This window comes from Ictalurus punctatus, chromosome 5 (genome assembly GCF_001660625.3).
Source record: "Ictalurus punctatus breed USDA103 chromosome 5, Coco_2.0, whole genome shotgun sequence".
Lineage (NCBI taxonomy): Eukaryota > Metazoa > Chordata > Actinopteri > Siluriformes > Ictaluridae > Ictalurus > Ictalurus punctatus.
In genome coordinates this window covers 9,739,210-9,763,085 of record NC_030420.2, presented here as the reverse complement: position 1 = coordinate 9,763,085, position 23,876 = coordinate 9,739,210, and the positions used below count along the sequence as shown (strand labels likewise).

Sequence of the window (23,876 nt, the reverse complement as noted above, 5' to 3'; positions counted from 1 at the left end):
CAAGTTTCTTGCTAGGCTGAGTATGATATGTCATAAGTTGAGGCATAGGTCTCTGTACAATAGTAAACAAACTTCTTCATGATTTGTACCCTAGTGGTTCTCATAGATTTATACATAATGATTAAACTATTCTTTAGTTGTCATGCATTTTCATAACAACAACAACAACAACAACAACAACAACAATAATAATAATAATAATACTAATAATACTAATAATAAGTATTATTATAAAAATATTACATTTAAATATTTATGTATTTATTATTATTATTATTATTATTATTATTATTATCTATCAGTGAGACAGACGGACAGGCAGACTTATAGCCAGTGTGTTTTTGACAGGTGAAGGCCAAACTGGGCTCAGTGTGTTATTTGCCTCACTCCGGGTAAAATATGCGAGTCTGCCTATGACTCCGCCCACTCTGACCAACATACCGCATTACTTAGGACAAAGTGACCAGTGTACTTGGAGTATTCGGTAAGTGGCGTGTTTGTATGACTTGTATACTTTTTCTGTGCATATCAGCTATTGTAGTGTGTATTTTCGGTGGTCTCTGCGGCCACTGCTGATTAAAGTTGCGTGAAGTAAAGAGAGAACACGAGCTCTGGCTTTTCCGCACTGTTCTTTTATCTGTCGGCTTGTTGTGTTTGGTCAGTTGCCAAAACTGAAGTTGTAGCATTTGAGTTAACGTGCATGCTGAAACCTAATGAAAAAAACAAAAAACCCAACAACCTCGAAGGCGAAAAGATTCCTGTCTGTAGTCGTTACGGTTCAGTAAATTCCCAGTAGGCCACTTTACCTCCATTCATAACCATTTGCACCGTTATTTCGTTAAATAAACCATCGTTTCAACTTTTAGTAGTTTCCAAAATAAAAATTTCCAGAACTAAGATAAATAAATGCTTTATCTAGATACCTTTTTTTTTTTTTTTTTTTTTTTTTTTTTTTTCTTTGCTTGTGCAGTCAGTAGATTAATTCTTCTGGTGCATTTTGATTAACAGTAAAACAGATTGTAACCAACTTTCAATTCATAATCCCTGTTCCAGTGGTTTAACTTTAAAGACTAAGATAAAGGCATTATCTATTGACTGCCTGTTACAGGGATTGCTTCAGAATAATCAAAGGGAATGAACCCAGTCTAGAGTTTCTGGTGGCTCAAAAAACTATGAAAATTTAAGGCCAAGTATGACTATGATTTATATGGTCAACTTATGAGAAGTTATGATTAATATAAGAAAATGTAAGAAGGATAGTAATAGTTATGATAAGGAAACCCAATATCACGTAACATATATATTACTATCATCAGCGGTACATTCTGCTTGTTTGGTTATAGCAAGTTAAAGGTTACACTTAAATCACAGTTACACGAAGTTACAGGCTTAATTGACTCAGTTTTGTCATTTCAGTGAGTAAATACATCTCACTTTATTCATTCCCTCTTTGTTCATTTTTGTATAAATGCATCATCAGTTTTTACAGAGAGTGTATTTTATATATATATATATATATATATATATATATATATATATATATATATATATATATATATATATTTGTGTGTGTGTGTGTGTGCGTTTGTGTGTGTGTGTGTGTGCGTTTGTATTAAGTCTATTTATAGCATGTGTTCAGAAATGGGACTCGTGTAACTGTGAGGACTCACTCAGTATAGATTTCCCACTCAGATTATTTCATGAACCTAATCCAATTAGTCAAATAATACACTCATTATTTTAATGTGCACAATAATATTTTTGGCTAATGGTGCCATGGAGCTATTGCATTTCTGAACTCTTCATTCACAGAGCACATTTTATTGAAAGTTGTCATTAGATTCTAGTGGACATTATTTATATGAACTGGCATTTCGGATTAAATCCATTCAGTTCCAGGGACTAATGAAACCAGACAATGACTATACTGAACTCAGTTATAATAAATATAATAATTTTCATAATGACATTATTTCAACAGCTGTAATACCTCCAGTTATGCTTTATGGCTTTGTTTTCCCAAAACCCATTTTGAGAACCATGGATTTATAATGTTGGACACACAACAGAAAAAGGTACAGAAACATGGCTACACTTTTACTCTTGTCCAGCTTTCCATATTCTTTGTGCTAATTGGAAATGCACCCAACCCCATTAAACTTGTTAATTAAAAGGAGAAAAGCCACAGAGTTTGCATTTTGCAGATATTATCATCAGATGGTGTAATACTATTTTATGACACAATAACAGTTGTCTGGCATGTGTTCAGTACAAACATGGATACCAGTGAGATTGTTTTCTCTTTTGTTTTTAGAAGAATTAGTCAAATCACTTTCACATTCTGACTGGAATGTACACACCAAGTAATTTCTCTGAAAGGATGTAGTTATAGGAAACATATAACATATTATAAAGTGGAGCAGCACAATGGTGCCAACCCAACAGTTCCAGGGTCCAGGGTTCAATAATAAACTTCAGTTACTCTCCCTGTGGATTTTTTTATGTTCTCCTCGTGTCTGTGTTAGTTTCCACCAGGTACACTGGTTTCCTCCCACATCCAAAAAACATACTGGTATGTAAATTAACTACTCGAAATGCTCTTGGTATATATGAGTTTGTGTATGTGTGTGATGTCCTGCGATTGACTGGTGTCAACTCTGTCCATGGTATATTTCTGCCTTGTGACCAGTGATCCCAGAACAGGCTTCAGAACCTGAAGGCAGGAAAACCAGTTACTGAAAATTAACCTGTCCTCCTGCTGACCTTATAAAATCATTCTTTTGCAGGACTGTTATAGGTGTGGAACTATTTGACGACTTTGTGTATAGAGAGGTCCTAAAAGTGTTTGGAAACTAAATCTCTCTCTGCATGTTTTGGCTGTACAGGGTTCTCAAAACTGTTTTGTCATGGTGCGACCCCCCTTGTCTGCTTGGCTGGCTTTAGGACTTGCCAGAAAAGCAACCTTCCCACATTCCCGACACTTCCCTGTTTCCTGCTATAGCACCACTTCATCTGATCAGAAAACTCCATCCTTCAGCTATGTCATTGTGGGAGCAGGCTCAGCGGGATGTGTGCTGGCCAACCGCTTATCAGAGAATCCATCTGAGTCTGTCCTCCTCTTGGAAGCGGGGCCCAAGGACTTGCTGCTTGGGTGTACCCGCCTGTCGTGGAAGATACACATGCCAGCAGCACTGACCTACAACCTCTGCGATGACAAGTACAACTGGTTCTATCACACACTGCCACAGGCAGGAATGGATGGCCGGATCTTGTACTGGCCTCGCGGCCGTGTCTGGGGTGGCTCGTCCTCACTCAATGCCATGGTCTATATCCGTGGGCATGCTGAGGATTACAACCGCTGGCAGACAGAAGGTGCTGAGGGCTGGGACTATGAGCGTTGCCTCCCATACTTCAGGAAAGCCCAGACCCATGAATTGGGAGCGGATCAATACCGGGGTGGCAGTGGACCCTTGCACGTTTCCAGAGGCAAAACTGATCACTCTCTTCACCATGCGTTTATTGAGGCTGCTCAACAAGCTGGCTACCCCTTCACCAAGGACATGAATGGGTACCAGCAGGAAGGTGTTGGCTGGATGGATATGACCATTCACAAAGGTTGTTTTTCCTCTGCAAAATAATACATCCAAATAATACTGAATGTGCTTTTTTGAACGGTTTTTGTATTTGGTTTTGGGATTTTATCAATCTTTTTTGGTTCAGTAGACACATCTGCTTAATGTTTGACAAAGTTCCAAGTGACAATCTAGCTTCTACCCAAGTTTCTGCCATAGTTTTTCCCCATGATTTTCTATGCATGGTCAGTGGTCCAAAGCTAGAATAATACAACCCCTGGCAAAAATGATGGAATAACCACACTTGGAGGATGCTCACCCGGAATATTTTTTACTTCATAGCAAATAAACAAATCACAGATATGACACAAAACAATTTGTGTTGAATAGCTGAACATTCTGGCTTCATGAAACATACCTTATACAAATTCAATTAAAAAATTTATTTAATGGCATATTTTTTTCCAGATCAAGTAGTAATTACGGAATCACTCAATGTTGATGAAAAAATTATGCAATGACCTTGTAATTTGCATTTATTTTTTTATTTTTTTCTTATCAAAAACATTTATTTTCCACATAACAATAATAAAAATAACTCCATCTCATTAACAATTAACTATAATTACACAAAAAAAATCAAATATACACTTTATTTCATCTAAACTTTTAAAATACAAAAAAATACAATACCTGTAACATATCTACGAGCGAAAAACAAAAAACAACCCTTTTTACAAATTTTCAACAATTTAACAATCCATACTACGCTTCACCTATACACTGAAATCCTTAATAACTCTACATATATATACAACATCATATAAATATATAAAAATCCAGCAACAAATCAAAAGCAACAACAACATCCATCATACTCTACTATTTCAAATATGCTGCTGCTAATAAAAAAATCTTCACAAAATAAAAAATAAATAATAATAAAAAAAATTACAAAATAAAACACAAATATAAACATAACAATTTTAAAAAAAGGTTAATAAACTACACAGGACTTGTTTTTAATTTAAACATACAGTCACTTAATATTAATATAATTCTAAATAAAAACAATTCCATTCAGATTATTTAAAAAAATCATAATTAAACTTTTAATACTTTACAAAAACAAAATAATAATAATTCCAAAAATATAAACACTTCATAACACACAATAACTAACAAAATAAATTCATATAATTAAATAAAACATGAAATACTTCACTATAAAATAAAAATACCCCCAATAACACAAAACACACACCTCTTAAAGTCAACCCCAAATTTAATTACAAAATACATAAAAACAAAACACTAAAAAAAAACGATCCAAACTTTCCAAAAACTTAAACCACTCAAATCATTATTCCTATCCACTAAAAAACCAAAAACCATTTAAACAATCCAAATTAACTACATTTTTATTTTTTCCCCCACACAAAAATTTAAACTTACATAATTTCATTTACAAAATCTCCAATATACTTTTATTTTACCAAACACAATTTTCTAATAAATTAACCTACCGGATTTTTCAACTCAATCAATAATCAAATAAATAATCTTCCTATAAACGATAATCCGTAAAAAATATACTATAGAATCGTCATCTTCTACTTTATTTCATTATCAAATTCGAGACTCTAGCATTAAAGTGAAGCTTAAATAATTATAATCATTTTAACAAAATTAAAAAAACCTACCCAAAACAAATTTCAAGCTTAAACAACATATTCGTTAAATCAACTAAACAGTAAGAAAAATCTCTATCTATCTATCTATCTATCTATCTATCTATCTATCTATCTATCTATCTATCTATATATATATATATATATATATATATATATATATATATATATATATATATATATATATATATATTTAAAAACCAAAGTACTAAATAAAAAAATCATTCAATAATTTTTTTTTCATATAAAACACCTCAAAAACAATTACGTTAAAAAGAAAACAAAAAAAACAAAGGCACAATTTCAAAATATGTTTTATTTATATATATATATATATATATATATATATATATATATATATATATATATATATATATATATATATATATATGGTTATTTAATAATAATAATGAAAAAATTATTTGGGGTTTATGAAAAAAATAAACAAAATCCCCAACCCCCCCCCCAAAAAAAATAAAAAATTATAACAGCAGCAACAACCAATAAAATAAAACAAAAATACATTTTTACATACAACTATATAAAAACAAAAAAAAATTCTAAATTAACGACATAAATTCAATACTCAAAGAAAAAAAAAGAAATGAAGAAAAAAAGAAGAAAGAGGAAGGGGGAGAAAGAAAAAAAAGAGAAAAAAAGAAAAAGAAAAAAAAGGGGGGAAGAAAAAAAAAAGAATTTGCATTTCTAAAACAAGTACCAGCACAAGTCTAAAAATGCAAATTAGTCTGCAGTTAAAAAAGAGTGCTTACAGACATTAACCTTGACCTTTTTGAAAGGTGGGCCAGGGCTTATTATAATGTCCCCCGAGCTTTTTTCTAGGCTGGGATATACAAAGATTTTTTTTTTTTAATTGTGTCAATGCAGATAAATAAACTGTTTAAAATGTACAAAACTATTCACTATTTTGATATTCATTGGTTATTTACCTTTCAACACAGAATTTGGCAATTAATGAAAGTCAATGAAAGAATCAATAGTAGTGAAACGCTTTCTTCCTGATTAAAAACAAATTGTCCCATTTTTGCTCTTTCTTCTTTTGTATTATATTAGCCTTCAATTAACTTGAACAACGTCTCCTCCTGACCTTGGTCTCACTCCTCGTCCCTATTAACTCTAACGTTTTCCCTTGCTTTAGGCAAGAGATGGAGCACAGCAAGTGCATACTTGCGGCCTGCTCTGTCCAGACACAACCTGAAGGCGGAAGTGAGATGTCTGACCACACGGATCCTTTTTGATGGGACTCGAGCAGTGGGAGTGGAGTACCAACAGAATGGTCAGATGAAGAAGGTAGGGTGGAGGTCCGGGCATCGTGAATCAGCACCAAGATAATAGTAACAGACTGGTTGTCCAGAAATGGTCCCTGTAGTGGCTTATTGGTTGCTATTTCACATTAAAGGTGGAAAGGTCAGACACGATTTATCTTTTCATTGATTTTTAACATCACAAAAATCTGCAATTTTAACAGAGGTGTGTTGACTTTTTATTTCCACTGTACATCATACTTTTTATTCATCTATTGTTAGATTTAATGGTGTGGAACATCTGTGAGAGTTAACTCCTGTTATTTCTTACCTTACAACAGCTATAGTCATTCATTCACAAGCCGCATTCTTTTTTCATCTCACTAAAGTTAACATGAAGTTAACATGACCAAAGAATGTAGCATGGGGAAAACTTAAAGAAACGGTTCCACCTTTGTTACATAGCACTATTGGAGTCTTCAAGTGCATTAATCAACACCTCCTGACCAATCAGAATCAAGAAAGCAACAGTTCTCCATCAGTTCCCTCTCTTCCCAGAGACAGTAGTTTCTGAGAGTGTAAGTGCTTAATAGGTTTTTAAGGTTTCTTTTCACCAGTCGACAGGGTATGATATTTTTTGCTTTTTCATGCCAGCTGACATATTTTTGCTTGAAGTTATGATTTATTCTAATATGGTTTAACGAGAGAAGAGATAAATAGGATTCTAATTGTTTCACTTTCTCTGGATGATCTTTTTTTTTCGATGCTTTTTCTGCTTAGTATTCAGAATAAATAGCTCTGAGTCCCTCAGGTGCAGTAGTGACCTATTTTTCTGTGTGACTGAAGATCATCAAAATTCACCTAAACACTCTCCTATCTTGCTTGCACTGTTAGTTTATCAGTCTGAGAAAACCGTTCACACTGCTGAGAAACAGCAGTGATCAGCTGATATTCTCATTTCCTCAGAACATATACACCTTCCCACATACCTTTTTAGTTTGTTAGAATTACAACAAACTGCTTATTTATTTTAAATAAATATACTGTTTGCACTGCTATATTACAAAAATGATTATTAATAATTCAGGTATTTGCTGACAAGGAGGTCATTGTCAGTGGCGGGGCCATTAACTCCCCACAGCTGCTTATGTTGTCTGGGGTGGGAAATGCTGATGATTTGAGCAAACTGGAAATCCCCATCGTGCAGCACCTTCCAGGTGATCCAGTAATCATTCTTCTTAACTATACACATTTTTTTTTTAATGTATATAAACAATCTATTAGGCAATGCATTTAATCTAAAACAGGGCAGGGTAGCATAAATGATCTTTGTCTGGTCTGTGAAGAAGATATGGCTTCTTTTTTGTGAAATCTTTAAATCTTTCATCTTTAATCTTTTATTTAATGGTCTGTACTTTGACCACTCATGATAGTCTTTTTTATTGTTGCTTTACTTTAGTGATCTATGTGTTGTAAACACCACTGTAATGTAGTTTTATGTAGAGAGCAAGAGAGGACCTTATAAGGACTTTATAATCATTCTTACTGTGTTTTGTGTTTCCTCAAAGACATATAATTATAATGATTAAGAAATGCTGTAAATATATTGAAGCATGTATAATTGCTGAAATTGTCAGAGTTTCTAAAGGGGCTATATAAAAACTGCTCAGTACAGTAAACTTAGAAGGGAATTGAGTAATGACTATCATGGTTTTATTTGACAGCAACTTCGTTTTGCCACACCTCTTGTTTGATGAATGGGAACATGTCTGCTAACTGTGTGTGTAGGTGTGGGAAGTAATCTCCAGGATCATTTGGAGCTGTACGTCCAACAGCAGTGCACTAAACCGATCACTCTATACAAATCTCAGAAACCATTCCACATGGTTAAGATCGGCCTAGAGTGGCTTTTGAGCTTCACAGGTAGGAGACCAGCAATGCCATCTCCAATATCACAGACAGAAAAAGAACAAGTACACTAGTTCAAACACAAAGAACCCTGGCCTTTAGTGTAACATTTAGTTAAAGCCATATATTTCAAGACATAGTATGGCCTAAATGCACAAACACAAATAAGTCAGAAAACAATGCCCACCTACATTATGGTCACCGTTAAATGACTTATCCTTGTAGATATTAAACAAAATGTTCATTTGAGTCCCTGTCACATGACATCTGTTTTGTGTAAGTGGGAGGTTTTTACTTTCATGCAGGTGTGAGCAAGTGGTCGGATATGAAGCTCGCAGGACAAAGAACACCTTTATTAACATGAGTGCAATCCATTTACAGCATCCTTAGTAACCGCCTGATCGGGGTTGCAGTGGTTTAAATCGTTGTTAGTTTGTTTAAATTTTGGGAACTAGAACCAGCGAGATTTGTTACAAAACACTGTGGGCAGATAAAGACAAAGAAGTAATAACTGCATGAGCGGACAGAAAAAAAAAGCCCATTTTTATCTCTAGTTAAGATAACATTGACACCAAACGTTTATGTTACTTGACTGTTTTGTCATCATGACAAAAAGCACTATGAAAGCTGTCTTTGTTAGTTGGTGTCTACTGGAATAAGACTTAAATCATATTATAATAGCTGACGTGAATATATGCTGGTTTATTTGAAGAGCTTATGCAGGTGTCATGTGGCATTATAAAATTTAGAGCTTGTCATTTCACTCTGATGCATCTCACAGGTTATGGTGCTACAGCTCATCTGGAGAGCGGTGGTTTTATTCGCAGTCGCCCTGGCGTCACTCATCCTGACATCCAGTTTCACTTTCTGCCATCTCAGGTTATCGACCATGGCCGTGTCATGCCCAAACTCGAGGCTTACCAGGTCAGCTTAAAGGGTTTTATCTTGGCTACAGTTTGTTGAAGAAATGTCTTGTTCTGTTATATTCTATCTTATATATTAATCAGTCAGATACTATTTTCTTGACATACACTTTGCCTGTATGATTATCTGTATTGTCTGTGCTGTGCTTTATATGTTTATATGTCTACACATTAATTTTGTGTACACATAATATGATATGAAGTGCTTGAAAACTGATGCATCTGCATGACAGTTTTGTTGTTGTTTTGTTTGTTCTTTTTTGCTTAGAAGATTATGTTGTAATTTATTATTCGAACTGTAACATTTTTGTTTACAATATACCCTATATGGCCAAAAGTTTGTGGACACATGACAATAACACCTATATGTCGTTCCCTAAACTGTTGCCACAAAGTTGGAAGCACACAATTGTACAGAATGTCTTTGTATGCTATAGCTTTACAATGTCTCTTCACTGGAACTAAGAAGCCAAAACCTGTTCCAGCATGACAATGCCCCACCTGTGCACAAAATGAGCTCCATGAAGACATGGTTTGCTAAGGTTGAAGTGGAAGAACTCAAGTGGCCTGCACAGAGCCCTGACCTCAACCCCACTGAACACCTTTGTGATGAAATGGAACGCTGACTGCACCCCAAACGTCCTTGCCTGACATCAGTGCCTGACCTCTCTAATGCTTTTATGGCTGAATGGGCACAAAACCCCACAACCATACTCCAAAATTATATAGGTTATTATAATAGGAGAGCAGGGAATGAGATGCTCCAGGGAATCTGGAATGAGATGCTCAAAACGTTCATATGTGTGTGATGGTCAGGTGTCCATAAATTTTTGGCCATTTAGTGTAGTTTGCTAGACAAAACAACACTTAATCTTTAGGGGTTTAACCATGAGTGTCCTTTGTTTGACCATAGTTGGTTCGGACTTTGGATCCAAAGAAGCAATTACACACGAATTCTACAGATTTGATCAGTGAAGGCATTGGTACATTTCCTAATGTGGAAGAGCCCACACTGTCTTAATGATGATGTTAAATAACGATACAACCACACTGTGTGGCCTTAATATTATAAGGTTCTATCTGAGTGAAGAATAAATGGCAGATAGAACTTACAATATTAAGGTCACAAGGGATTCTTTCAGTGCTTTAGTGGCCTTGTTTGGTTAAGTTAGACTCTTTTGAGAAATTGCATTAGTCTCAGGCTGAAAAAACCTGTTTTAATTATTAATTAAATAAATCTTTATTATTATTATTATTATTATTATTATTATTATTATTATTATTATTGGTTTTAATGGTTTTAAGATTTTAGATCATATTTAGAAAATCATACTTTGTGGTTGTGTATGCAACATGTACAAGATGGCACATAACATCATTTATGAAGATCTACAATTAAGCATTTCATTCCGGATTTGGGCACAAGGAATTTGTGGAAAGATTCATATAAAATATTATTTATAAAAATACACTCAGCCTATGTCTTCCTCACTTCACAATTTCCTTGGGAACCTACATCTTGAAGCTTCATTTAAGAAATCAGGAAATATGTGACACAAAGCTTTAAAAGTGATAGTCATACTATCTTTTTTTATTATTGTCTCTTTTTCAGGTCTGTCATACAGGCACAGTAATTTAAAAAATACATAAACATGTATATGTGAGTTGGATGACATTGCCCTTTTAGCTCCCTGACATAAAATGAAAATGCAGGTTTTAGCAGTCTTAGCAATTTAGTTGTTTTATGCAGGTACACGTTGGACCAATGAGGAGTAGGAGCGTTGGCTGGTTAAAACTGAAGAGCAGAAATCCACTTGATCACCCTTTGATTGAACCCAAATACCTCTCAACTGGTAAGCCCACTCTAGTCACAAATGGTTTATTCCACATATAGTCACTCACCACTGAGATGCAAACCATTAACTGCTGTAGATGGCCGACGTGTCCTTGTTGATTTGTGTATACATTGAAAAGAAAGAAAGCAGACCCTTTTATTAATTGATGAAGATCTAATGGCTGAATCGTAAAGCCAGTGTGTTTTTAAAATGATTAACTGATTTTAAATTGACAGAAAATTTGCTCAAATGAATTGGTAAATCCATAAAGAATGTGAATACATGCTATGAAATGAAATGTCAGCTTTGTATCCCATGTGAGACATTTGCAACACTATTAGAAATACAGAGTGGTGAGTTCAGTTATGCATGCAAACATTTAATGTTAAAGATTCTACTTTTTCATCTTTAATTCTGTAGCATTAAAATGCTAAATGAAGTGGGCCAGTGGTGCAGCATTTAATTTTCTATGCTACCTACCAGTAGAATGCAAGTTTAAATCACAGGGCTGCCAGAGAACCACTTTTGCACCCTTGAGCAAGACCTTGATATATTTAAAGAAAATGAATTACATTATTTACATTATTTAATAAGTCTAAAGAAAAATATTTTAAGGTTTTTTATGCTTGAACAAAATGTTCAAGTAGTAGAGAATTCCCTGTATGCTTGTTCCCTGAATCTCAGTCAAGTTACATTAGCATAAGTATCAACCCCCTTTTTGTTTCAACCTGGAACTGAAATGTACCTAATTGGAATTACATGTCATAAATCTAAGAGGCCAAGGGGAATTCTGAACAAGCTGGAGAGAGTTGTTCAGAGGATGACCATAACCCAGACACCCCACAAAGCTGGGTATTATGGAAGAGAGATAAGCTGTATGAAGTCCCATTTGGAGTTTGCTAAAAAGTATGAAGGAGACTTTGAAAATGTGGTTCACTGATCTGAGGAGACCAGAATGTAACTTTTTGGACTTGTCACGTTGTGCTACATTTGGTGGAAACCCAACACTGCTCATCGTACCCACAGTGAAGCATGATGATTGTAGCATAATGTTGAGCAATATCTTTGGGCTTTCAGTTGCTTTTCTGACTAATGTCCTCATTACCTGGTCAAACTTTCAAACAGTCTCCCCTAGGCATAGCCATGGTTATGCCATATTCTTTCCATTAAAAAAAAAAAAGGATTTAAAGATGCTCCACAGGATGATCAAAGTTTGGGATATTTATATCCAACCCTGCTTGATATTTTTCAAGTACTTTGTCTCAGATTTGTTGTGATGGTTTACTTGGTATTTATGATGCTGTTTGTTAGGTCTGTTCTTTAACCAACCAGGATCAGATATAGTTATACTGAGATCACATAACACTAATTGTACTTACAGGAGGTCTCCATTCAATTAATGATGTGATGTCAACTGGCTGTACCAGAACTAGAATTGAGGCCTAAATTTTTACATACAGTATCTCACAAAAGTGAGTACACCCGTCACGTTTTTGTAAATATTTGATTATATCTTTTCATGTGACAATGCTGAAGAAATGACACTTTGCTACAATGTAGTGAGTGTACAGCTTGTGTAACAGTGTAAATTTGCTGTCCCCTCAAAATAACTCAACACACAGCCATTAATGTCTAAACCGCTGGCAACAAAAGTGAGTACACCCCTAAGTGAAAATGTCCATATTGGGCCCAATTAGCCATTTTCCCTCCCCGGTGTCATGTGACTTGTTAGTGTTACAAGGTCTCAGGTGTGAATGGGGAGCAGGTGTGTTAAATTTGGTGTCATCGCTCTCACACTCCCTCATACTGGTCACTGTAAGTTCAACATGGCACCTCATGGCAAAGAACTCTCTGAGGATCTGAAAAAAAGAATTGTTGCTCTACATAAAGATGGCCTAGGCTATAAGAAGATTGCCAAGACCCTAACGCTAAGCTGCAGCACGGTAGCCAAGACCATGCAGTGGTTTAACAGGACAGGTTCCACTCAGAACAGGCCTCGCCTTGGTCGACCAAAGAATTTGAATGCACGTGCTCAGCGTCATATCCAGAGGTTGTCTGGATATGACATGTGAGGGGTGTACTCACTTTTGTGAGATACTGTACACCTAGGCTAAAGCCTTTCTACACAAAATTTATTCCCAATTCCACACCTTTCATGCCATCATACATTTCTTAAGTTTGTTTTAATTTGTTAAGTCAATTAATGTATTTAACCTTATTTCCATAAAAATTCATTTTAAAATAATAGATAAGAGAGATTTATTTAAGATTTTATTTTCTATATCAGATTTTTTTTGTATTTCCCTTTAATTGTTTGAATCAGATTACAGGGGTAGCGTTCCACTAGCATCTCTCAATACTTTTTTTTTTTTTTTGGCCCATTCCTCCTTACAGAACTGGTGTAACTCAGTCAGGTTTGTGGGCCTCCTTGCTCGGACACACTATTTTTAGTTCAATCCACTAATTTTCCATGTAATTTAGGTCTCAGCTTTGTAACGATCACTTCAATACTTATACTTTGTTGTCTTTAAGCCATTAGTATTTCTAGATAATCCTCCTTCATCATCATGATATCTGTTTTCTGAGGTGCATCAGTGCCTTTCAAGCAAAACTCCCCTACAACATAATGTTGCCACCCCCATGCTTCACACCTGGGATGGTGTTCTTTGGCTTAAAAGCCTCACCCTTTTTCCCCCCATACTTAGCACTGATGACTATGACCAAACAATATAAATTTTGTTTCAGCTGACCAGAGAATACTCCTCCATACTTTGATGTACATACTTTGATAGCTGATGCCTCTAGCTCCTTCACCAGTTTCTTTATTGTCTTGGGGTTCAGTTGAATATTTTGAAGTTTGTTCATCCCTGGGAGTTAACTTGTGCCGTCTGTCGTCTGGGTGGTCCCAAGATTTTTATATTTACAATGGTACTTGAAAGTTTGGGAACCCTTTAAAGTTTTCTATATATCTGCATAAATATGGCCTAAACTATCATCAGATTTTCACACGAGTCCTAAAAGCAGACAAAGAGAACCCAATTAAACAAATGAGACAAAAATATTACACTTGGTCATTTATTTATTGATCCAATAATATTAATATGGAAAATGATCCAATATTACATATCTGTGGGTGGCAAACAAAGTGTATGATTGCAACAAAGGAGATTTCTGAGAACCTCAGAAAGAGTTGTTGAAGCTCATGTGGCTGGAAAAGGTCACAAAACCATCTTTAAAGTTTAGACTCATATCAATCCACAGATTGTGTACAAATGGAGGAAATTCAAAATCATTGTAACCCTCCCCAGGAGTGGTCGTCAAACAAAGATCACTCCAAGAACAAGACGCGTAATAGTCCACGAGGTCACAAAGGAACCCAGGGTCACTTCTAAGCAACTAACATTGGCTACTGTTAATGTTCATGAGTCAACCATCAGGAGAACACTGAACAACAATGGTGTGCATGGCAGGGCTGCAAGGAGAAAGCCAGTGCTCTCCAAAAAGAACATCGCTGCCCCTCTGCAATTTGCTAAAGATCACACGGACAAGCCAGAAGGCTATTGAACAATATTTTGTGGATTGATGAGACCAAAATATAATTTTTAGTTTAAATGAGAAGTGTTATGTTTGGAGAAAGTAAAACACTGCATTCCAGCATTATCCCATCTGTGAAACATGTTGGTGGTAGTATCATGGTTTGGGGCTGTTTTGCTTCATCTGGGCCAGAACAGCTTGCAATCATTAATGGAACAATGAATGCTGAATTATACCAGCAAATTCTAAAGGAAAATGTCAGGGCATCTGTCTGTGTACTGAATCTCAAGAGAAAGTGGGTCATGCAGTAAGATAACAACCTTAAGCACACAAGTTGTTCTACCAAAGAATTGCTAAAGAAAGATAAAGTTAATGTTTTGAAATGGCCAAGTCAAAGTCCTGACCATAATCCAATAGAAATGTTGTGTAAGGACCTGAAACAAGCAGTTCATGTGAGGAAACCCACCAACATCCCAGAGTTGACACTGTTCTGTAATGAGGAATGGGCTAAAATTCCTTCAAGCTGATGTGCAGGACTGATCAACAGTTACCAGAAATGTTTAGTTGCAGTTATTGCTGCACAAGGGGGTCACACCAGATACTGAAACCAAAGGTTCACATACTTCTGCCACTCACAGATATGTAATATTGGGTCATCTTACTCAATAAATAATTGACCAAGTATAATATTTTTGTCTAATTTGTTTAATAAGGTTCTCTATATCTACTTTAAGGACTTGTGTGAAAATTTTATGATGTTTTAGGTCATATTTATACAGAAATATAGAAATTTCTGAAGGGTTCACAAACTTTAAATCACCACTGTACATACAGCTTTTTGCATAGATGCTTGTGGTATCTTGTTGTTTAGAAATTGTCCCTACACGACTTGTAAGGTTTTGACTGAGTTGCTTGGATTTTCCCATGGTATCAAGGGCAAAAAGGCACAGCCACAGTTGCACATTACATCCATATCATTCATACTGTTTTAAGAGACAGTCAACTTGGTGTTTGCAAACTTTTGCCACACTGGAATTCTGATACTGTGAATTAAAGATGAAATAAAATCTGGTAAAATTGATTATTTTAAAATGATCTGTGATTGTGAACAAAGTAGATGCACAAATTGAATTGACAAAAGAAATGTATGGTAACGTGAAATGTGTGGAAACTGAGATTGAATATCTTTAGCCGAGTTGTATGTAAATTTTGGCCTCAACAGTAATTTACGTTTCACAGCAGTGGTGGTGAATACTTTAGCAGTCATAAATATAATTTTATTTGTAAATAATTTGGCAATCTATATTACAGTATTATGGGCTATGTTTATTATGGTCTAAATTTATGACATCCCAGTTAAATCCATTTCAGTTCCACGCTATAACACTACAGAATCTGGAAAAGTTCAAGGGAGATGAATACTTACTCAAGGCACACTTAGTGTTCCACACAGAAGCCTTGTAATAATAAGTACAAAGAATTTCTGTAATAAGACTAAATATATAATGAGCAGTAAATTAACTCAAAACTTAAATTGGTCAAACATAACTACAATGAACATGAAATGTGACAATTTTGTAAGAAATGGCTTCTCCATATTCATGTTAGTTTTTCTCTTTTTGTCCCAGACGTTGATGTTTTGGAGTTCCGGGAGTGTGTGAAGCTGTCACGTGAAATCTTCGCCCAGCCAGCCTTTGGGCCGTTCCGGGGTGTTGAGCTGCAACCTGGCATCTCTGTCCGTTCTGATGCTGAGATTGATGCCTTTGTGCGGCAGAAAGCAGACAGTGCCTATCACCCGTCCTGCACCTGCAAGATGGGCCAAGCCACGGACCCAATGGCTGTTGTGGACCCAGAGACGTGTGTGCATGGCTTGCAGGGCCTCAGGGTGGTGGATGCCTCAATCATGCCCAGTATAGTCAGTGGCAACCTGAATGCCCCCACAATCATGATTGCTGAGAAGGCCGCTGATGCAATCAAGGGGCTTCCCTCACTCCAAGATCAGGGTGTCCCTGTTTACCAGCCAGCCAGTCTGGAGACGCAGAGATGAGAGCGCCTGATGGGATAAAAGGGAGGAGGATGTGGAGGAATTTATGTGAGTATATGCTAGGTTTATATACTGCTGTACTGGGATTAGGGAACCTAAAATATATTTAACTTACTGACATACTGATAAAAAGATGTTATGTCTGGACCCACCCTGTCCTTTTACATGCTACAAGATTTTTTAAAGCAGAATATCCTGTTTTTAAATATATTCTATATTGCTTTGATGAACTACTGTAGGCAAAGACTGAGCCTTTTAATTCCATTTAATTAATATTCAGTTTTTCAAACAAAATATTTAATATTTGCACAGCTGCTACAGTCTGGTTGTAAGAAACTATAAAGTTGTAAACAGATACTGTGACATAATCTCTAGCACTCCAAGATGCTTTGATAATGCCTTATTCTTAAGCAGTATTTGTTGGCAGTGAACACTTATGAATTGTGCCTTAGAGGTCAGTTTCTGACATTTTATGCAGTACCTCAAAAACGTGAGTTCGTTCTTGATTTTTGAAAAAAATACATTTTAAAATATGGATTTTGTATTAATTACTTCACTTAATTACACTATATGATGGTTCTTAATCATTCACTATGCAGTCTCAGTGGACATTCACACGTATTAGTCTGTTTGAGTCCACATAAGAGTGAATTTGTTACTTATGGTTTGTTTACTATTTGGTTTGATTTGGTTTCACACTACACATAATTAAATGAACAAAAAAGCAAAAAACATTGGCTGAGGTCAGTGTAGGGCTGAAAACATGCACGTTAAACTATTTAATTTGTTGGTCAGAAATATGCTGACCCCAGGGTTTGATTCAAATGAACTAAGCATTGCATGTGAATGCATAATTAATGCCTTATCGCACAAACCTTTAGTAAGCATATTGTTGTACACAGTGGGGATTTGGGGATTATAAATTGTGATATGTCTATAAAAAAGGGAATTGAATTTGCTTCTACAGATATAAGCATTACTGAGCTGCTGTATAAACACCAGAAGAGTTACTCACATCTGTAATTTACTTTTCTGCAATTATACATTTCTGCATCAGTGCCTAACAAAACACATGTAGAAGCTACATTCAGGGAAATGAAATGTGCAGGTTGGAGGCGTTGCAAATTTGTTCACACTATTTTCTGTTTACCAGTCTAATGGTTCATGATGTCTTGATGACTACCATAGCACTGAGTATTTTTAAACAGTTTATTTGTTTAGAAAATAATCCAGGCCAAGAACAAGAGAGAAAAGCTAATGTACAAAAACAGATTGTCCATCAATACAAAACTGGTGATTCAGGGCAATGAGCTACAGGCAGATCTTGGAATACTTTAAATAAATCGTTCTTGAATAAAGGGTATGATGTCATGTACACAAAACACTATATGAAAATAAACCATTTTAACTTAAAACTTTTACACTGCCTCTTGCAAATTGTCTTTGTAACATAATTTGACAATTTCCCAATAAAACTGTTCAATGCAAAAGGACTTGTGTATACTTGAATGCCCTATACCTAATTTTAAGGATTTAAAATGACATGAATGGAGCAAATGGCAAGGAAATACATTTGAAATACAAATTAGTGCATGTGAATTATAGTGTTCAATTTTAAATTTAGCTTTACAGTTTGGTGTAATTTCTATAACCTCCTGCTGCTATACAGCAGTGCTGGCTTATCATGTTTACTTAAAAACAGTTAGTGTTCTCTCATCAAATACATATTTTTGCTTAGCCTGTTTGATGCATACATTTCCAAATTCCAAATATGAAAATGAGATCACTGAGGACATTGCAGAGTGTGATACCAGAAATGTTTCTCAGAGCCCTTGTTGGTAAACAAGTATTTCAAAGTATGGTGCAAAGCAGTTTGGCTTTGTGCAGGTTTCAAGCATTCGTGCTATGCAAGTGATGCAGATGCAGTGTTTACTATGTAGAAAAATAATACAAACACAGTTCATGACTGAATCAGTGAGTGTGCCATGGCAGTGAGTGACAGATGCAGTATTACCAGCATTTCATTCATTTTAGAACAGAATTCATCCCTGGAGTTTTAGTCAAACACGAGATAACAGGCCTTTTCAAATGGAGCATATAAACTGGCTGTGCAGTACAAAACTATGATATGTCCACACCTGGACCAACAGAGTTGTGATGTAACATGACATTTCATCAAATGGGCTTTATAAAAGATTGTCTTTGTGTACAGTAGCATGAAAAGTGCAATAAGCAGTTTTTAGTTTTAAATATCTCTAGCAAGAGTGAAAGTGAGAAAACAGCTCTATGGCTCAGACAATAAGTCAGGTTTCATTTGTCAAAAGCAAACATCCTTGGAGTTTATACCCTTTAAAATGGGTTAGAAAAACAGAAGTACCTGTTACAGATTTCTTACATCCTTATGGTTGGCAAAAAGATTACGAAAAAACGATATAAGCCAAACCTGAATATGAAATACTGGAAACTGTTTTCATAATGGTAGTTTCATATGTAACTGTGGTTGAACCCAGGATAACCGACAGGTGCAGCGAGAATCACCTGGAAACATTATTGTTCACATGTGCATGCATACCGAGAGTTTTTGTAAAATCACAAAGTGGCATATGAAAGTATTTGCAATACATTTACAATAAATAACACAGTCATACAGCCAATTATCAATGGAACTTCCTCACTTAGATCTTGCTGTTGGCAAAATGATAATAGTATCTGGCAGTTATTCCTGTTTCATAGAACCATATTTGCATACATCATTAGCATTCCCTCCTTGTAACTGCCAGAAGTTGTGAGAATCACCAGGATACAATGTTATGAGGAATTGGACTCACCGTAGGTCTAATAAGAAAGGTGACTGCCACACTTGCATCACTGATGGGATAATATTAACCTTGTCGAACCTGGAGAAAGGAGGAAACAGCACAGACTACCTGGAGTAGCACTCCCAAGAATACTGCCCAAGAGCCACACTTAGACTCATAATGAGGCCACTAGTGGGCCCACTACCTAGTGGGTCGGTCTCTACTTAGACATGCGAGCCCCTCATATCTTTCCTCCATATCAAATGATCAGTTGGTCTGAGGATTGGATAGCTGCCATCCAGTATAAATAGAACCATACTAGATATAGCAAGGATTGCTTTGCAGGTTTGCCTTCATGGAATGCTGCAAAATTAATCGACTACTGACAACACTGCCTGATATGACCTTGAGCAGGAATCCAAGATTTAAACTCAATCCCAGAGTAATCTGTCCACCAATGTGTGCAAAGTGAACTAATCACCAGCACATGCAGTTCTCCCATTTTTTTTGCTGTAGTGATCATTAGCAAAAAGGCAGTGGTTATTATCAAAAAGGCAGAGATGCTCAGTACAGTTTAGCATCTTGCATAGATTCGTAAGCGTGGACTTAAAGGTGAGATGGCAGCCACATACACCTTTAGCAAAAATGGGTTCCTGGGTTCCAGGATCCAGGCAACACAAGGGATCCAGCCTATAGGGTTAACATTCACTGAAACGCTTCCACTTAACGGCATACAAGACCTCTGTTCTAAGAAGGCAAACCTTATAAAGCACCTGTGTTCTGGGGCATGAAAATACACAACTCACACGTCCAGCAATGATAACCTGTCCTGTACAGTAGTTGCACAGCTTTAACTACATTTGACCACCTTGAAGAAGAAACTATTTAGATTTCTCAAATCTACAATTTGATGAAAACCACCATGCTGCTGATGAAAGTTGATTAAAACTTGTTTTCTTGAACTGCAGGATCGACATTTTTGGTCATGCCTCTTTCCCGAGAGAAAGAAAATATTGGGTTAGTGCAATAACTTTTTTTGGGGTCTGATATTGATGGAGCCCCATGGTTCCGGAAATGTTGTGGTCAGTGGGATAACTGAAGTTTGCACCCCTGAGACACTGGTCGGATGATCTGATGTGCTCTCACTACCAAATAAGCAATGTTTCTGGCTGTAAAATATCCCTGTCACCACCCACCCTTGTGGACTCTTTATTAGGGTCCGTCCACCAAGATGGATGGGAAGCACTCAGACACCTGCTTGAGGACCGAGGACAATGACCTGCCTAAGACTTGTGTAAAGCTGATGGAACCCTCATGGATGTTGGTATACAGAATCAGGATATGCTGACTGGACATTTGACCAAGCTGGTTTTGTAATTCCGAAACCTGTGCTGTCTTACTCAGGACTGCATGCTCAAAGACCAATCCCGCTAAACAGGATATATTTGCATGTTAAGCAAAGTACTGTGTTAACTACACCTGAAGCCATGCCTAAACCAGTTTGGGCCAAAATCTTGGCCTGGATGTCCCATCCTGGGAGTGAGTTGTCAATCAGTTCCCTTACTGAGGTGTCCAGTTCTGTAGATTGAAGTGATTGCTCCGATCCTAACAGTAAGACAGCTAATATATTGCCAGTGCATGCCACAAGTGATGCACTGCATGTCATTAGTGCACCTGCGTCAACTACACTGTGTTAACTACACCTGAAGCCATGCCTAAACCAGTTTGGGCCAAAACCTTGGCCTGGATGTCAGATCCTGGGAGTGAGTTGTCAATCAGTTCCCTTACTGAGGTGTCCAGTTCTGTAGATTGAAGTGATTGCTCCGATCCTAACAGTAAGACAGCTAATATATTGCCAGTGCATGCCACAAGTGATGCACTGCATGTCATTAGTGCACCTGCATTCAGCAGTGGGTATCTGTATGTAGTGCTTTGTGCAGGCATACAGGCATCAGCAGCAGGTTACAATCCACCCTGCTTGGGCTCTGTTATATTACTTAAAATGCACACCACAGCATGCTGGGTGAGCTATCTGTCCAAATTCCTCTTTAAAACTCAACTAAAACCTTGCACTGTGGCATAGCGAATTTAGCTGCAACCAGGGTTGTGTGAAAGCTTGCACCGGATCCTGCAGGTTGCCTAGCACTATCCTATCCAACTTGGGCCACCACCTATTTAAGAGTGACTGCCTGTTCCCAGTTCTTGCAAGCTAGCAGGGACTGACCCAGACTTATTTTCAGATGTTACTGAGCCTGGGGTTTAATATGGTGGTTCAACTGTAAAGTCCAGTCAACTGGCGTCAGACCCTGTCATTTAGATGTTTAATACTGAGGCAGTGAGCAAATAGCTGGTACCAGTCTTCAGTTTTAAAACAATTCAGACACTGGCTGCACAAGTGTCTTGCAGCATGTTCCTTAGGATAAAAAAAAAAGCGTTGTACTGCCCAACTGAAAAGAACAAAGGAGCCATCATAAGGGGGGAAAACCAAGTCCCATCACACAGTGGCTTATGGTAAGAGATAGAAAATAAGGCTAGCAATGCTAACTAGGGAAGGTCAACTCAAAGATAATAGGTTCTGTAGTGTTCTATGAAAAAAAGGGTGGTACGACAGAAAGGGTTTAGAGGACAGAAAACCTGTATGCTCTATATGGTGTACATTTCTTCCAATGTACAGAAATAGTGCAGAAATGGAAATATGGTCTGATGACAGTGATATTTATTGCTAATACATGTTCCTGGAATGTCTCTTGAATGTGTGCACAGTCACAAGAAGGTGCCCAGGTGATTCTCTTGCACCTGGCAGTTAGGAGAGGTGAAATAGAAAGTGGCTTCAAATAACAGGACACATTCAATTTGTTTGCAATTAATTTAACCATAATTGCATCTATTATTTAATTAAGAGACTTTCATTGGATTGGATGGCATTACTTGAATGGTCAAGAATTTTCTAATTTTGCAAAATGCTATACTGTAAACAATAACTACAAGTTGTTAGATAATCCTCTGTGAAGGTTTTGAGCTGTCCAAGTGACATTTATAACTGACAAATCTGTGGTCACACCAGAAGTCCATCTTTCTAGTACATTATGAAAGATTAAGAGATGCTGGTTAGTGTTATGCTAATAAAAACATTCTAGCTGGCTCAAACTATCTTTAATTTATTGTTGGACTCAGTATTGTGATGAACCCTGTTCATTCAGACAGCCTAATCAGAGAGCAGCTTGTAAATGACACTATGATACACTCATGCAGCTGTTGTGAAAGTTGGTTTGACAGTCTGAAAAAGGGCAATAACTGTTTCACTCCCCATCCCAATGTCTTTTGTCCCTAAGGGAACATGCTGACATGACATTAGAGCCTGACTGGTAGAGGTAGCAGAGGTGCAGTGTGGAGTTAGCAGCTCTTGGGTAGTGCAGATGTGTGTAGGTAGTACTTCACATGACTGGTCACCTGAGGAGTAGGAGTGTGTGATGAGGACAGCAGGAGCTTTCACACACATTCTTCAAAACCATGCAAAAATAAAAACGGACTCTTAAAGGATTGAAGCATGACAACATGGCCTATACTACATAAACATGTTTGTGAAAATAAATGGTATTTGAATGTCACTCAGTGTTACAAAATGTCTTGTAATGCAGCATTGGTAACTCATAAATCTACTTATTTTGCACACGATATGTGACTTACTTCCAAAATGTACCAATTTTGGATTAAGCAGGGAAAACCCACTGTGTGTGTGTCTCTCTCTCTCTCTATCAAATACATACATTATATATATATATATATATATATATATATATATATATATATATATATATATATATATATATATATATATATATATATATTAGAGATGCACTGATTATGAAGGCCATTTTTTCCGCTATTGGGTCAGGGCCGATTATATCCTGTCAATCAAAAGAGGACGGGAAAACACATCGATTTCGTGTTATGTGTAAAGATGATGTCTCTTGTGTGGAATGATGACAGAACTGCAGTTTAAGTCCCCCCCCATTAATATGAGTTAATATCATCAAAAATAAACTTTATATTAGGCCTATATGTTACCAGTTTGATATTACTGATGAAGTAGAAATTCTTTTGTTTGTGGAGAGTGAATGTGAGCCTAACAGGAGGTTTTTTACAATTCAGTCAATGTTAATATGAATTAATAATTTTCAATAAGTTAAGAAATGTGTTAATATGTTAATGTTAATTTGAATAATGTGTTTTTGTTTATGATTCCAGTTACTGTGAAATAATTTGAAATGGAGAGAATAAAGTTTTAATTTGCATTTCTAACAGAATT

General features: G+C 36.4%; 2 protein-coding genes across 5 annotated transcripts in view; one reads left to right on the top strand and one right to left on the bottom strand.

Moving 5' to 3' along the window:
- The first annotated feature begins 359 nt into the window (after window positions 1-359).
- On the top strand, window positions 360-18,190 carry chdh (choline dehydrogenase). Its single transcript, XM_017467793.3, has 8 exons — window positions 360-484; window positions 2,886-3,615; window positions 6,420-6,571; window positions 7,613-7,742; window positions 8,314-8,448; window positions 9,215-9,357; window positions 11,107-11,209; window positions 16,354-18,190. Exons 2-8 carry the CDS (start codon window positions 2,907-2,909, stop codon window positions 16,770-16,772), a joined length of 1,791 nt encoding a protein of 596 aa, XP_017323282.1. The 5' UTR covers window positions 360-484; window positions 2,886-2,906; the 3' UTR covers window positions 16,773-18,190.
- cacna1db (calcium channel, voltage-dependent, L type, alpha 1D subunit, b) overlaps window positions 17,576-23,876 on the bottom strand; it is a 147,902-nt gene continuing 141,601 nt past the window's right edge. For 3 of the 4 annotated variants that reach the window (XM_053680193.1, XM_053680194.1, XM_053680184.1), the window contains one exon: window positions 17,576-23,067. The gene's annotated coding sequence lies outside the window, so the exon portion shown is untranslated. The remainder of the gene's footprint in view (window positions 23,068-23,876) is intronic. The other variant, XM_053680185.1, reaches the window with a different exon arrangement.